This window comes from Fistularia commersonii, chromosome 15, assembly GCF_037954325.1.
Source record: "Fistularia commersonii isolate RoL2024-O1a breed Wild chromosome 15, RoL_Fcom_v1.0, whole genome shotgun sequence".
NCBI classification, from domain to species: domain Eukaryota; kingdom Metazoa; phylum Chordata; class Actinopteri; order Syngnathiformes; family Fistulariidae; genus Fistularia; species Fistularia commersonii.
In genome coordinates this window covers 1,570,779-1,587,866 of record NC_141298.1, presented here as the reverse complement: position 1 = coordinate 1,587,866, position 17,088 = coordinate 1,570,779, and the positions used below count along the sequence as shown (strand labels likewise).

General features: G+C 39.9%; 1 protein-coding gene across 1 annotated transcript in view; it reads left to right on the top strand.

Moving 5' to 3' along the window:
• The first annotated feature begins 210 nt into the window (after window positions 1–210).
• The window catches only part of LOC147226209 (uncharacterized), a 58,373-nt gene continuing 41,495 nt past the window's right edge, over window positions 211–17,088 (top strand). Inside the window, exons 1-16 of the mRNA XM_086161091.1 lie at window positions 211–283; window positions 494–630; window positions 1,087–1,206; window positions 1,288–1,404; window positions 1,515–1,701; window positions 3,212–3,377; window positions 3,508–3,730; window positions 7,836–8,009; window positions 11,706–11,783; window positions 11,916–11,927; window positions 12,136–12,225; window positions 12,806–12,859; window positions 13,375–13,428; window positions 14,132–14,185; window positions 14,285–14,338; window positions 15,436–15,489. Of these exons, the coding sequence (XP_086017217.1) occupies window positions 211–283; window positions 494–630; window positions 1,087–1,206; window positions 1,288–1,404; window positions 1,515–1,701; window positions 3,212–3,377; window positions 3,508–3,730; window positions 7,836–8,009; window positions 11,706–11,783; window positions 11,916–11,927; window positions 12,136–12,225; window positions 12,806–12,859; window positions 13,375–13,428; window positions 14,132–14,185; window positions 14,285–14,338; window positions 15,436–15,489 (1,647 nt within the window). The remainder of the gene's footprint in view (window positions 284–493; window positions 631–1,086; window positions 1,207–1,287; window positions 1,405–1,514; window positions 1,702–3,211; window positions 3,378–3,507; window positions 3,731–7,835; window positions 8,010–11,705; window positions 11,784–11,915; window positions 11,928–12,135; window positions 12,226–12,805; window positions 12,860–13,374; window positions 13,429–14,131; window positions 14,186–14,284; window positions 14,339–15,435; window positions 15,490–17,088) is intronic.

Sequence of the window (17,088 nt, the reverse complement as noted above, 5' to 3'; positions counted from 1 at the left end):
TGTCTGTCTCTATATGTGGCCCTGCAATTGACTGGCAACTAGTCCAGTCCAAAATAACACAGTAGCCACTGACCTCATGATTTGCTTGAGAGTACTTTCCCTCAGAATAAATATGAAAGCCAAATCTGCATCCTGTTTTCAGATTATTGTGCCAAAGTCTGGTGTGGCCACATTGGACTTGATCAAGGTGACCCACCTGCCAAAAGAGCCATGTTGCTCTGGTTGGTGTGGAGTACCCTACTGCAGATAATGCCACTCAATTCTGAGGAAGATATCCGAGCAGGTACCGACAGCATGGATACAGAGTGCAATAATGTCTCCCATACTGCAATTTTTCACATTTTTTTGTATCTGAAATACATTACTGAAATAATGTATTATAAAGGAAAATTACTATGTAATATAGGCTTCTGCCAGTTTGATTCTTGTGTGTGTGTGTGTGTGTGTGTGTGTGTGTGTGTGTGTGTGTGTGTGCATGCGTTCACCTGTTTAGGATGCAGCACAGCCGTAAACGACCTAGTATTTATTGTTGATGGCTCCTGGAGTGTTGGGTTTACTGACTTTGACACAGCAAAGCAGTGGCTCATCAATATCACCAGCCAATTTGACATCAGTTCCTACTACACACAGGTGAGTGAAACCTCAATATAATTTTGCAGTAATGAGAGTTATAAATCGATGTGCTCTCAATATCTTTTCCTGTTGCTGTCATGTCAAGCTGTATTATTTGCGTCTATTGTAAATTTGACGATCCAGGGAATTTGGCGTTTTTCTACAGTACAGATTTTTGGTAAATCAACATATTGTCTTTGTTTTTTCTGCCATGGAATAGTAAGTAAGATAAGTTTATTCATATAGCAACCCTTTAAATTTAAAGTTACAGATAGATTATTCCAGGTTGCAGATTGAATAAATGGCCTTGTACAAGGATATTGCTGTTGTTAACTTTGCATGTTTCTAAAGATGCATCACAGCAACATATTTACTGAGTAGGGAAGATTTTCCGTTTGATAGATAGGGCCAGTCCCAACAGAGAGCTTGGCTTGTGATGCAAATGCACATTACGTTTTTTTATGACTGCTGCAGGTGGCTGTTATCCAGTACAGTGACACACCTCGTCTGGAGATTCCACTTGGGAAACATCAGGGGGGAACAGATCTCATTCAGGCCATAAAAAACATCACTTACATGGGAGGTAACACTCAGGTATGTTTGAGCGGATATTTCTGACACAGCAACCAGTGACATCACTGGTGAAGTGAAGCTAATCAAATTCTTTTTTTGTAGACTGGCAGGGCCATCAAGTTTGCGGTAGATCACGTCTTCTCGACCTCCCAGCGAGTTCGCCAAGTCAAGAACCGCATTGCTGTGGTAGTCACTGATGGCAAATCACAGGATGATGTGGTAAAACATAACACCATATATGGGATCCTTCATCGAGCACTATAAATTCACATAATATCCAGAAAATCTTTAAAACTGTAGGCACCTCGTTTTGAATATCTCTTCCTTAGGTGGATGCCAGTATGGAGGCTCGAGCTCAAATCATAACTGTGTTTGCAGTTGGAGTGGGAAATGAAATCACTACCTCTGAGCTGGTATCAATTGCCAACAAACCATCTTCCACGTATGTGTTGTATGCTGAAGATTACACTACTATTGACCGGATAAGGGATTCTATGGAGCAGAAGCTCTGTGAAGGTCAGAATATTTATCTTCTTGTCTATCCATTGCCTTGTAAAATATGTTTTGGAATTTAACTCTTTCGACTCAGGAGTAAGCCCTTTTGGCATAGAGCAGTACAGTATTTGAAAAGTGAGTGCCCAATTAATGACAGAAGTATTTTGATTTCAGATGTAAATTTGCCCTTCAATATTGGCCTCCTTTTAAACTAGAGGGGTTTCATGCAAAATTAGCTGTATCAGAAGAAATGTATTCCATTAAATGCCAGATAAAATGAAAAGAACGTACACCTGGTTTTTAAGGAAGTTGTTAACTTGAAATGCCAATCCAATTCATTTACTGTGACCTTTTTCTATGCCCCTGTGTGAGTTTCATCAAAGACCAGTTGATTTTCTAAAGTGCTAACAAGTGGTACCTAATCCCACCTACTTGGGATATGCAGTTGGCTTTTGGCTTCACAACTGCATGTTTGACATCAAAAACCCAATCTGTAAATCAGTTATAAACTATTGACATAATATACCATGTACATACTTTTAATGTATTTATCAAATCTGCACTTGTTGCTTTTTTGCACTTCTGGATAGGTGCTAAACTGCATTTTGTTGGCCTGTTCTTGTACATGTGTAATGTCAATAAAGTTAAACCTAATCTACTGGAATCTAATCTATAAATGTGGCAGCAAAGTCATTTTGCATTACGTATGAAACTGCGTAAATTTCATAGGTAGTTGGTGTTCATCCCACTTCAGATTTTTACAGACACTCATGGCAAAGTGGTCTGATACAACCAAAGTTGGGATAGCAAAAATAAAACAAACAGAGGCAGTGTTTCCTCGAAGTTTCCTTGAAGATTGTTACTCACACAGCCACAGAGCAGTTATTTGCCAGTAACCTCAGCTCAATGGCAGCAGCTCTGATGAGACAAGACTGCTAACTACTAGTTGGAATGTCGGGTGTAGATATTGAGCTCTGTGGGTAGGAACATGGAAATGAGTTTGCAAGTGATGTCTCTTTGGGGTCAGAATCTGAATAAATTTACATGCTTCGTAATTGGCCTCCAGTAATGAAATGACTTGTTGTCTTTTTCAACTCTTTTGTGTTTTATAACAATGCCAGAGATCCAAATTAAAGCAAAAAACTTCCAAAAAGACTGCATAATATGGGACCAAAAACATGGTACAACTGAATTTAATTTCAAGCTCAATACAATGTGAATTCCTGACAAGCTCATAAATAAAATAAATAAATGAAAAATAAATAAATAAATGAAGACACAGAAGCAAAGAATGAAAGTGAATACATTAAAAATTAGCATATGATCAGAACAAAAAAGACAACATTTGAATGAACCAGCAATTGATGACAAGGAAAATAATACAGTCAGAATAAAGGGGTCTGTAATCCCATTGCTAAAATTAACTAGGTTCAAATTGCCAGCTAATTGGCGCCCTTCTTTTACGGAATCTGGATATATTGAAAAGTGCTTGGTGTATATCACACTGAGTTTAACATTTTCTCATTTTTAGAATCTGTGTGTCCAACAAGGATCCCGGTGGCATCTCGTGATGAGAAAGGCTTTGAGCTCATGGTGGGCATGAGCATCCAAACCAAGGCCAAGAAGATCCAGGGCTCTTTGGTGTCTGAGACAGCCTTCAGGTTGACTGCCTCCACTGACATCACAGAGAATACCAGGTAGAATTTTGCAAGCGGAGCTTCTAAGCTGTTCCCTTTTCTGCACTCTTCAACATTCAGATTCCTTTTAACCACTAACAAGTTATTTTTAGTTACATTAACTCATTTTACATGCACTTCCTTCTTCCAGATTAATTTTCCCAGAGGGTCTCCCACCATCCTATGTGTTTGTAGCCACAATTCGTTTGAAAGGGTCTTCTGGTACGCTGACCTATGATCTTTGGAGGGTGCTTTCCAAAGATAAGGATATCCAGGCTGCAGTGACTCTCGGTGGAAAAGACAAAACTGTCACCTTCACAACCACCAGTACGATAAATGGGGAGCAGAGAATTGTCTTTGAAGACGGATTTCAGGTTGGTGCCACAGCAGAGTGATAACATGTACTGACCCAGCATGATTAAGATGAGTACTAATTTAATTTTATTTTTATGTACTTCCTTGCCGGTTGAAAATCCAGTATTTGCAAAATCCTAAAATGATCCAAGCACTAAACAGTGATAGTGTAATTACTTGCTTTTTTTTAGCTATTTAACTATTTCAGTTTAAATAATTGTTATCAAACTGGGAAACAAGCAAACAAGGAAACAGCCAAACAAAGAAAAACAAAACAAAACTGAAGTATAATTGCAAAATTACAGCTATGCTGTTACTAAAAAATCAGCGAGGAAAAAGTAATTAATTTTTAGACATTGTGTAATGGAACTGAATGCAGAAAAAAATGCATACATTTACTTCATATCTCAAGTCAGGAGGGATATGAATGGTAATATAATAAATATGGATCACACACTCCCCTCCACTGATTTGCACTTACTTGAAATTTAGAAGATTGAGCTTAATTATCAAGCACAAGATTTAATTTAAATGACTGTTCCCAAGGACCTGATCAGGAAAATGTTCTCAAGATATCAGTGAAGGAATTCGCCAAACCACAACTAATATTCAGGCGTTGATATTCAGGAGTATGAAAAGTGAAACACATACGAATGTTAAATTGAGGCAAAAGGTGGAAAAATACTGACCATGGAATTCAGATTTTTCCCATTTGTAAAACTTGAGCTAGGTTATTAATGCAGACCTGTATGAATAAAGACAGTACCGGCCTATTATTTATTTTTTTCCATTTTATTATTATCCTTTTAATTTCATCTCGCATATTATCATCTATCAGTTGAAAGTGAGTAAGAAGTACTCAAGTGGAAACGAAGTGGTGATAAGAAGGGGAAAGATTTTAAGTATGTCGAGTCAACAATCCAGACCAGTGAGTGTAAAAAAGAGGTGAAGAAATGTGTGCGGGGAGGTTGGAATGGTTGGAAAAAAGTGTGAAAGGTAATGTGTAATAAAAGAGAATCAACAAGAATGAAAGGGAGGGTATACAAAACAGTGGTTAGACCAGCAATACTGTATTGCTTAGAGATAGTGACATTGAGGAACAGAGCTGGAGGTGGCAGAGATAAGGATGTTGGGGTGAGTGACCAGGATGGATAGGATCACATGGTTTGTTTTTTTAACATTAAATTATTAATATTGAAGGTATTGGTGCTGCAGTATGTGTAAACCATAATGAAAGGATCAAAGATATGTATCTACACACAACAATTTATAATTCTTCAGAAGTCTGACAGTTCCATGCAATGTCTTATATCCATTTAGTAAGGCTAAATCACATGTTAACAGCAGAAGTATCAAATGTGCCTGATCTATATGCTCCATGGTTAGGAAGACAATACCTAGATGTAAAAAGATTTGTTCCATTATACACCGCTAGGCAGCTTTTGTCAAGGATATAAATATGGGCCCTACATATTACAAGATATCCAAATTTTATTTTGCAATTACATCTCTATATAATCTATATTTTAAAAATAAAGTATATAGATACATTGATACTTACAGTTTCATTGACCTTAGAGTTTGCTATCTATTTATTCAAACCTTTACCAATAATGTTGTGTCAAATAACAAATTATACATTGTATTGCAAATCTATGTAATATCCATTGTTCTCCAGCAGCAAGTTCATATATTGGAGGGTTGCTGTCAACAAATATTTATAGGTAAATATAAAAAAAACTGCAGAGAGGAAAAATAGATATTGAATGTGATGCAAAAGAAGTATAACTGGAATCACAAGAAAACAGAAAAGATTATAGTCTACATTCAATCTCAGCACTTGAGTGCTAATTGTAAGTTAGAAGTGGAAAAGTCCCAAGATTTCAGGTATACTCAAATTAGTTTCATCCTGCAGTTTGAAAAACTGAGCTTCGGCAGATTTGAGTTTCACTGGCATTTCTACGTTTTTACTAATTTTGACTTGCAGGTGTATAAAATAATGGCAAGAATGTTTGGTATGTCAATGACTTTCAGACAGTTTTACTTCGATCAAGGTCCACAGTGTCATGAAGTGGTTACAACCAGTGAGGTCTAAGGGTAATATATTGAATTATATTGTATTTTATTGATTTGGTTATGGGTGTTATCTAAATCTGATAGTGCTGACATTTAGGTTTGTGTGAGAGTGTGTGATGGTGCAGCGGTGGGATAATATAACACCTCACAGTGCTGTGTGAACGTAAAAAGTTCTCTGTAATTTTTAAAGCAGTCGTTTTTTAAGTTCCCTGGTGTTGCATAAATGTTGCCCTGTGTAAACAAAGATGATAAAATTGCCCCCTCTGACATGCCAAGTTTGCAACCTCTGGTTTTCCCATCGACTAATATACACAAAAAAACAGGTTTTAAAAACATTTACCTCAGCTGGAGTTTCCAAATGTTGAAGTTTTTAGTGACTGGAGAAACAGTTTGTGTGTGAACTGCTGGCCAAAACCACATAAAAAACTGAATACATATTCATAAATATTAGACTGGACAACTTTTGAGGCAAAACTACCTGCACGTTATGAAAGTGATAAAAATAAAACAAAACTGAAAAACTGTAATTGAAATGAAGAATGATGGCTGCTTATTATTGGTTACTTGGGTGTTGGCATTTGTAGTTTAGCTGCTGATGAATAATTTTGACCTTTTCAGTCTGGGGTGTGTATTTCTGATTTATCTTTCCACATTGGAAATCTTGGGTCTCATGTATTGCTCTGTTTCCATCCAATAAGCCCAAATCTCTTAGAATTTGATTGGAAGATTCAGAACCAAATTGACAAAATGATGGACATTCTTTTGTGACCTGAGGAAAATGCTAGTGTTAAAAGTAGGCAGGAGATGAAATTGAAAAAAATATCCCAAAGGCAACAGGAGAGTAAATTAAAAGTCTGAATGATTTAAGTGCAGTGTCCAGAACAAATGTGACATACATGCACATGAAGCATACCATATTCAACCTGCCAATGGACATTAAAGAAACACCAACCCATTATTTAAGCTTGCATAATGATCATGAAACAATGTCATGTTAATTACTGAAAATAATTTTGATGTTTGGGTTTCAGTCAAAATGAATCTACATATTAATTAATCCAGCGATCTCTCTTTGTCTCACATATTGATCTAGTATTTTGTCATGTAATACTTTAACACTGGGCTGAAAACCTTGGTTAATGCAAGAAGTAAAGCGGGTTTTAATGTAATGTGACAGTTCACGTGGCCTTACTTTCCTTCCCTAAGTCACCTAGTGCACTCATTGAAAGAGCACACCCTCTCCCATTCAATCTTCTGTTTCCCTTCTGTGCGAGGACTCTCAGACTAGAACTTACACAAATCTGTGAAGATGCAATATGATGGGAGCCAGAGGAGGCATAAAAGAAAAGGTTTCTCATTCTGAACTGCTGTAATTCCCTAGTGGAAACTAACCAGTGAATGTGTCGCGTTTGGAGTGCATGCCTTTATTTCCATGGCTGCGATATAATAACATATCCTGTCACATACGCCAGGTTGTCTTTTTCCGAACACACCCGTCAGCCTTCTTCTCATACACACCAAAACCTGTGTGGAGTTAACTGGGTAGTAATTATTTGATGGTTATATATTTTTTGCACATGTTTGACTTGATTTGGTTTGATGTGGTACAAGGTAGAAACCTGTGATTTGTCATGTTTCTGTGGACGAGGGCTGTGGCTGTGGCCATCCCACTGAAACAGTAGCTGCTCTGTTCATCCCTTGTATGATTTGAACCTTTAAGGCTACATTGTGATGGGAAAAGGACGGACTTCTGGGTTGTAAATACTTGCAGGTCAAAACTATTTATGGAACATTTACAAAATAGACATTTGTGGGCTTGCTAACTAAGTTGGACTAGATGAAACACACATAAATATAAGACGGACACCATAAGACGGCTGAATTGAAAAACATTTGACAAGTTAATCATTATTTTCTCATCCTGACCTTAAGCTTACACAAAGATGTGATTCACTAGCATAAATGATTAAGCCATGGTCAGTAAATTTGAGTTTATATTTGCGATGACCTTGAAGAAACAAACAAATTCATATTTGTAACTTCTTTCAGAACCTGTACGATGGAAACTGGCATCAACTTAAACTCCTTGTGAGGCCGAGCCAGGTCACCGGTTTCCTTGATGATCAACTGATCCATGATATTAAGCTGGAACCAATGGAGCCTATTTACATCAGTGGGAAAACACAGGTGGCTAAGAGGCGAGGAACAGACATCACTGTGCCTGTAAGTACAAACTGCTAATCCATCCATCCATCCATCCATCCATCCATCCATCCATCCACCCATCTTCTCCATCTTCTCCCGCTTTTCTGGAGTCGGGTCACGGGGCCAGCAGTCAAGTGAGGCCCAGACCTTTCTCTCCCCCGCCACATGGTTCAGCTCCTCTGGGGGGACCCTAAGGCGTTCCCAGGCCAGCCAGGAGACATAGTCTCTCCTGCCTGTCCTGGGTCTTCCCTGTGGTATTCTCCCAGGTGGACATGCCCAGAATACCTCCCCAGGAGGTTTTCAGGAGGCATCCTGACCAGATTCCCGAGCCACCTCGTCTGGCTCTTCTCTATGCAGAATAGCAGTGGCTATACTGCGAGCTCCTCCTGGATGACCAAACTTCTCACCCTATCTCTAAGGGAGAGCCACCCAGCGGAGGAAAGTCATTTTGGCCGCTTGTTTCCGCGATCTTGTTCTTTCAGTCACTACCCACAGCTCGTGACCATAGGTGAGGGTGGGAAAGTAGATTGACCAGTAAATTAAGAGCATCACTTTTTGGCTTAGCTCCCTTTTCACCACAACAGACTGGTACAGAGTCCACATTGCTGTAGACGCCGCACCGATCCGCCTGTTGAGCTCCCGCTCCAATCCTCCCCTCACTCGTGAATAAGACCCCGAGATACTTGAACTCCTCCACCTGGGGCAGAATGTCTTCCTCTACAGAGAGTGGGCATTCCACCCATTTCCGGTGGAACACCATGGTCTCATATTTGGAGGTGCTGATCCTCATCCCGGCCACTTCACATACGGCTGTGAACCGTTCCAGTGAGAGCTCAAGATCATGGCCTGATGAAGCCAAAAGAACCACATCATCTGCAAAAAGCAGAGACTCGATCGTGCGGCCACCAAACCAGATCCCCTTGACGCTCTGGCTGCGCCTAGAAATTTTGTTCATAATAGTTATGAACAGAAGTAGTGCCCAAGGGCAGCCCTGGTGGAGTTCAATTCATACTGGAAACGGGTCCGACTTACAACCGGCAATGTGGACCAAGCTCTGACACTAATCATACAGGGACCAAATAGCCCGTATGACGGGGTTCTGTACCCCCTAGTCCTGGAGAACTCCCCACAGGATTTCCCGTGGGACTTGGTTGAACGTCTTCTCCAGGTCCATAAAACTCATATAGACTGGTTGGGCAAACTCCCATGCCATCTCGAGGACCTTACTGAGGGCATAGTGCTGATCCACTGTTCCACGACCAGGAGGAAAACAACACTGCTCCTCCTGAATCTGAGGTTCAACAACCCGGCGGACCCTCTTCTTCAGCACCGCTTAATAGACCTTACCAGGGAGGCTGAGGGAGGCCAGTTCAGGGGCACTGTAGCCGACATCCAAGCAATGCGGCACAGGTGTATCAGCCTTGACAGCCCTACAGCATCCAGAGCCTTGAGGAACCCAGGGCGGGCCTCATCCACCCCCAGGACCCCGCTACTGAAGAGCTTTTTCCCTGCTTCAGTAACTTCAGCCCCGGAAATAGATGTGTCCGCTCCAGAGTCCCCAAGCTCTGCTTTCTTATTGGAAGGCGTTTCAACGGGGTTGAGGAGGTCACAGAAGTATTCCTGCCACTGATCTACAACCTCTCAAGTTGAAGTAAGCAGAGCCCCGCTCCCACTGCACATAGTGTTGACGAAGCACTGCGTTCCCCTCCTGAGCCACCAGATGGTGGACCAGAATCTCCTTAATGCCCACCGGAAGTCGTTCTCCATGATCCCCCTGAATTCCCCCCATGCGAGTTTTTGCCTCTGCAACCACCGGAGCCGCATGCCGAAGCCACATGCGGCTTGGCCTGCTGGTCAGCTGCCCCCGAAGCCCCATAGCCAGAAGGGCCCAATAGGATTCCCTCTTCAGTTTGACTCACTACTGGAGTCCACCAGTGGGTTTGAGGGTTGCTGCCCTTACGCCGCAGCTCCGGTATGGCGCCTTGACAATGGAAGCATGGAACATGGCCCATTCGGGCTCAATGTCTCCCGCCTTCCTTGGGATGTGGTCTTAGATCTGCGGGAGGTGGGAGTTGAAACTTCTGACAGGGGACTCTGCTAGACATTCGCAGCAGACCTTCATATTACTATTGGGTCTACCAGGTCTGACCGGCATCCTTCCCCACCAGCTCAACACCAGGATCAGTTGACAGCTCCGCCCCTCTCTTCATCCGAGTGTCCAGGACATGTGGCCGCAAGTCCGATGATACGACCACAGGGTCGATCAAAGAACTGTGGCCTAAGGTGTGTTGGTACCAAGTGCACATATGGACACATACCTGAACATGGTGTTTGCTATGGACAATCTGTGACAAGCACAGAAGTCCAATAACAAAACACCACTGTTGTTGCCCATGTGAGCATTGAAGCCTCTGAGAATAGCGAGGGAATTCCCAGAAGGGGTGCTCTCTAGCAGCCCCTCTAGGGACCCTAAGAAGGGTGAGTAAACTAAAACTGTTGTTGGGTGCATAACCACAAACAACAGTCAGAACCAATCCCCCTACCTGAAGGTGGAGGGAGGCTACCCTCTTATCATCCTCTTGTCCTTGGTTGAAATGCATCGTACAGGCGCTGAGACGGGGGGCAATCAATATGTCCACACCTGCCCGGCACCTGTCAATAGGGGCAACTCCAGAATAAAAAAGTCCAGCACCTCACGAGAGGCCTGGTTCCAGACACCACACTGTGCGTCGAAGTGAGTGCGACTATATCTAGTTAGAATCTCTCAGCCTTGCGCACAAGCTCGGGCTCCTTCCCCACCAGAAAGGTGACATTCCATGTTCCAAGAGCCAGCTTCTGCAGCCGGGATCGGACCGCCAAGGTCCCCTACTGCCTGGCTCACACTGCACCTGACCTCCTTGGCCCTTCCTGTAGGTGGTGAGCCCAGGGGAAGAACCCCTGTTGTTCCTTCAGGCTGTGCCCAACCGAGCCCCATGGGTGAAGACCAGGCCTTGTGACCTGCGTATGGGCAAGGGAAAATTGGCTCAAATGATTTTCTTCTTCATGGGAGGTTTTTGAGCCACACTTTGTCCAGTCCCTCACCTAGGATCTGTTTGCCTTGGGCGACCCTTCCAGGGGCATAAAGCCATTAGATGGTTCTGGTTTAAAAAAGAGAAAACGGCACAAAGGTCTTCAAACACAATCCGAGAAAATGGCTTTTTTGTTGAATACAGAATTTCGATTCAGAAAAAGTACATACGATTTTAAAAAAAAATTGTGTTCCTCGCAATTTGATCTCATCTATATCTTGGATGCAGCCAAACTATAGAATTTAAGAGGCTGGCCTCTGATAAAGATGCTACTTTTACAAAATGGTAGTGGACTTTGCCCAATTTAAGCTATTGTGGAGAGGGAAAAATTGCTCAATGCAATGTACTTAGGAGTATGAAGACACAACAGCATTTCTTTTCGGCTGTGGGTGCTAGGAAACGCTTCTCCAACTTGCATGGAGTTGATCATATTAAGATACAAGTCACAAAACACAAGGTCTTGATAGACTAGTACCTGACCAGCTGGCAGAGCAATGGCAACTTACAACAGCAATTTTGCACTTGCCTTTTGCAAATGCAAATGTTGTTGCATGATTTTTTCCTTTTCTTCTTTTCACTTAAAGTTTTAGCTTATAGTCAAAGAAGCTCAGTAGGGGTTATCATAATTCAAATACTTCTCATTCAGATGGAGATTCAGAAGCTACGCCTGTACTGTGATCCTTATCAGAGTGAAAGGGAGACGGCATGTGAGATCTATTCTGTGGTAAATTTTATTTATTTTTTCACATAATTATTTTTGTTACCTAATCATCTATGTACAACCTTTTGTATGTGACTATGCTGAGGATGAAAAAAAAAAATCTCTTGATCGCCTCTTGTCCTCTTTGGATTACAGGATGATGACAGGGTAAGCACATTTTCACACACTTCAAAAATAATTGGGCGCAAAGGTAAGCAAGGGTGGTGACACAATAGCATTATGGAAATTAAATTACCATATTATTCAAAGTTGTCAGTATGTGGTGAAAACTTCAATGGTGAATGATAATGGATAAAAATATTATCAAAGCATTATTGTGTTTGTCAATCTCACAACCTTATAAATGTTTCACCAGTGTCCTTTGAACCGGACAGCCACTGAGGAGGAAGAAGAATGCAATGGTGTAGCTGGACCACCAGGGCAACGTGGTCTGCCAGGGCGCACGGTGAACACAGAGAAAAAAAACACAAAAAACACACATCAGTTTGAATTCCGAACATGACATGGCCTTAATATCACTTTATGGAGGTAGCTAGAAAGCCTAAAACAAGGGAAGTGAAATAAATAGATTATTTGTATAAAGCCAATATTTAATGAGGGAGTTAGCGGTTGTATGTCTCTACATGTGGCCATGTTTATCGACTGGTGACTAATTCTGGGTGAACCTAGGCTCTCGCCCAATGACTGCTTGGGTAGGCTCCAGCTCCCTCGTTACCTTGACTGCAGGATACATAGAATACATAGATAATGAATGAGGGTAATTACAGACTGATGTTATTTGCCGACAACAACTCAGACCGGCGGAGGATGTGGATTGGGAAAATGAGATGCTGAAGTGAAGAGGAGAAAATTAGATATTAAGGGTTGAGCTACTTAATGGTTTTGGCACCGCAAAAGGTCTGTCTCCGCAACATACTTGGCTGATTCATTTCTAATCTGCATATTGTGCAAGTGTTAATATAATACATAATTTCCGCAGTGTTTTATTTATTTATTTACTTATTTTTTTAATAATAATGTCACAGGGTTTTCGTGGGGAGAAAGGGAGAGAAGGGCCACCAGGAGCTGAGGGTCATCCAGTGAGTACAATTCCTTTTCACACTAATAAGGGTTTTTTTTTTGTTGTCTTAATATAATTCTTCAGTGTCTTTGAAGAAGTGTAATATGTGGACTTAATTTGGGCAATGTAAAAAGGGAACTTAAATTGCATAGTTTTAAGCATCCTGGAACGCATAAGGTAATGTTGTGATGTTGTTAAATATATGTAAAACTATTTCTACAAGCAGTTGAAAATGTGAGTAAAGGGAATCAGAATAACATTTAATTTTAAAATCTATTTACAACAACTTCAATGGCGGTGTCACCATATTAAATGCCACTGATGAGACAGAATTGATAAAGAAAAGATGGCATTGCGATTCAGTTAAAGTCCCTTTCACAGAGTTTGAAGCAAAATAAAAAACATATAATGGACTATAGTGTCTGACAAGCATGGATGTTCAAGCTGCCCACCCATACATGCTTTTTTTATTTAAAAGTAAATGATCCATGTTTACTTAATTCCATACATCACACTTATTACCTCTTTCCGCAGGGTAAAAATGGGGACCCTGGGGAATCTGGACCACCTGGATTACCAGGGACAAAGGTGAAAATGCATGCATTGTGATAAAATCATGTACTATCCTATAACAGAGAGATTATCCCAAAAGGTCTTCAATTATCTTTTGATGCTCATAGGATGTTCTGAAATTCTAAAATGAATGAATACATCTTACAGAAAACAATTCAGTTAGTTGTTTAGATTGCCAAACTATTATTATTATTATTATTATTATTGTTGTTGTTATGTTGTTGTTGTTGTTGTTGTTGTTGTTGTCATTGTTGCTGTTTTCTATTCACTGATTTTTGAACGAGTAACAGATTTCTGAATGATTGAATGCAATGAGATAACCCTCAACTGAATTCTCCTTTGAAATTAAAATCTCATAGAACAATTCTATTAAAGAAAAAACACTTTCATATACCCGGGAGGAGAATGAGTAATGAAGCATTCGGTATTGTGTCATGAGAACAATACAGTTTTTGGATTCGTTGTAAAAATCAAATACTGGGTAGAAAAACGGCAGAAAATATCATAATAAATTTGAATTTAACCGAGCAGAACGTGATTTACATTTAGTTGTGTTTTAAATCTTGTATCTCTTGAATATCAGACAGATGTTTCAGTTGCAGTCAGTCTAGTGATTATAAGTCAGTGCCAATGAACAGAGGTAATGCTTGGCTAATGTGTGCATGCATTGAAATATTTTCAGTGGGCTGATATCTGTGCTCTTTTTTTATCTGTTTAGGGGGAAGCTGGCTCACCAGGACCAACAGGAGAGCCTGGTCTAAAAGGTAGCAAGGTAAGTTTTCTACGAAAGCTACTGAACAGTATATGAGTGTTGTGCTTTGACACAGATGCTGCCGTATTGACTGATCTTAGTTTTTCTGAATTGGACCAGGGAGACAGAGGGGAGCAAGGATTACAAGGAGAACCTGGGCCTATGGGATCCAGGGTGAGCTACCATGAATATGTGATTTACAAAATCCTGTTACAAGTAAAGACACAAAATATACAGTAGCTCAATTAACAAACTGAAGCTATTCATAGAAACATACCCACTAGTAACAATATCAATTTTGACTGCATGGCCTTTATATTGCTACCTGTGTAATATTAAGTGCTTTATGAAGTGTTTACAGAATACGTGAACAGGCATTTCCATACTTCACAAAATTAGCAATAGATTTGTGATAGTAAGTAGTATTTCTTTCAAATAGGTTTAAAGACCACATACGTGCATGGGATATGTGCATGAAATGAAATCAATTCAACTGCAGTTGCTAATATGTTTGGAATATTGACTGCATAGTTTTCTGTGATATTAAGAAAATGGGTTTTAGGATGAGGGAATCTTTATATTACTGTTATTAAGCGTTAATCTTTTGAAATGCTTTATAGGATCGAGCTCTTATTTGTACATATATGTTGGACCGTGATCAGATTTCTGCCTTGCAAATGTAACCAGCAAAATTCCATGGTTACATGAGGTGTTGTAACAACCTGACTTTCATAAATGATTGCCATAGATATTAAAGCGTGGTGAGAAATTTCACTGTGAAAGGGTTATGCGGACCACTGAGGGGAATTATGCCCATACACGTGCATTTCTTCCAAAGCTTATTGCTTCTCTTTCCTGATTAGTGCCATCTCCAAAATGAACTGAGGGAAAAAAAATTGTAATATTGATCAATTTTGACATTCTTTATCTATGAGGACAAACTTAACTGTTTATATATTTTGTCATATTGTTTAGGGGCATCTTGTTAATAAAAGCTCTATCAGTTTATATATATTGTTAACACTGTTTATTGTTTATTCTTAGTTCCTCTACTTTTGATAACTTTTCTTGTACTGTCCACTTTCTGCTATGTGTGGTTGACATTTTCCCACCGTGGGATGATTTAAGTTCTATTCTATTCTATTCTATTCTATTCTATTCTATTCTATTCTATTCTAAATTCAAGGGCCATTGGCTTAAATCATTCTAATATATATTTTCAATTCAACATTTTTTTAGACATATTTTATTTCATCTTTATTTGCACACAGGGTCTTCCTGGTGCGAGAGGCGAGCCAGGAGGTCCAGCAGGAAGTGGGGTAAAGGTAAGAGACGACTGTTAAGCGCACTGTAAATATACTGAACTGACCTATTACTGAAACTGTAAACAGAGTCAGCTCAGAAAACAAAGCAAGTGTGTATTGTATGTATGTGTGTGCTTGTGTTTGTGTGAGAGTGTGTGTGTCCTTCTACCCAGGCAGAAATGTTTGAAGTCGGGGCAAAAAGGATTATTTGTATAATCATTGGATTGCACTGAAACTTTCACCACAAATTCAATTGTTTGTTGTCACAGCAGCCAACTAAAAATACTACATTAAACTTCCCATTTATGTTGCTTTTCCTTTTCTGATCATTCCCATCAGACCTCAGTGTGGGCCACTCAGTACATGTGGCACCAGTGCTCAAGGCTGACACAGTTTGGCACAAAGACAAGAAACTGTGTCTAAATAAAAAAAAAAAAAAGTTAATATAATACAAATCGTGTTTCAATCTAAAATACATCAATTCATCCTGCAGCCAGCTGTTTTTTGAGGACAGTTCAGACAGTTCAAAACAGGCATTTCTTTAATAGTAAAATGTAATGGAAATATGCCATTGGGATGCTGAAAAGAACACTCCTGGAAAATTAGGAATAAACAATTATTTCATAAGACCTTCCTTCCAATTTTGAGGTGATAATAACGTGCCAACACGAAAGCATTAAAATCTTTTTTAATGGTAGTTTTACCTCTTGACCAACGTGTTTTTAGATAAAACTAAAATCTTTCTTTTACCAAGCTTGATGATCTATGTTCCTTATCTCACTATAATAATGTTGAATAAATGATCACCACTCATTATTTATTAGTTTATTATAAGTGTTGCAGTCGTCACATTCACAATCACTGTGGAAGAGTTGTTATGCCAACAATCTTAGTGGAGGTTTTTTTCAGCGGTAGAATTGTTAAGAAACTATTACCCTTCTTTTCAAATTTGTAAGGAACAATAATCTTCACAACTTTTGGTTCAGACATTATAACATTTAGGAGAAAGTGGCAAAGGAGTTGTTGTAGAGCTATAACAATAATTTCAAATGACAGAATCCATAAAAAAACCAACACACAATTATGTTGTCTGGGCCTTCACTGTTAAACTGCTGAAAGTAACACAAAGCAATGAGGTGTAACCATGGATACCCAGCTTTCATGTGTCAATCATATTCAAAACGAAACACACTTTCGATTTGTGCTTATACATTTCTCACTTTGTGGAGACTTCAACACATCTCAAAATAGCTGGATTTTACATATCTCATATGCTTTACAACGAAAAACAGAGCATGCAGTTCTAGTAAATATCTGACTTGCATCAGAAGGCAAATTGCTTCCAGTGTATGAAATTAACACCACCGCAGGAGTTCCATCTGCATGTTGTGCAAAAAAACTTTCCTTGTGGCAACTTGAAAAGAGCAAGTGACGGAGTGAAAGCACATCTGTGAGCATGTAAGTGAGCACACCCACCGCCCCTGAGTGTGGGATGCTATTTTAAGGCTTCTCTACACTCCTTTGAGTTTTCTACCAGTTAGACTCGCACAGTGCTCAGTAATTTGGGACTCTTCCTGTTATAATAAAGAAACCGCTCTCCCCAAGAATCTGGAAGTGTTC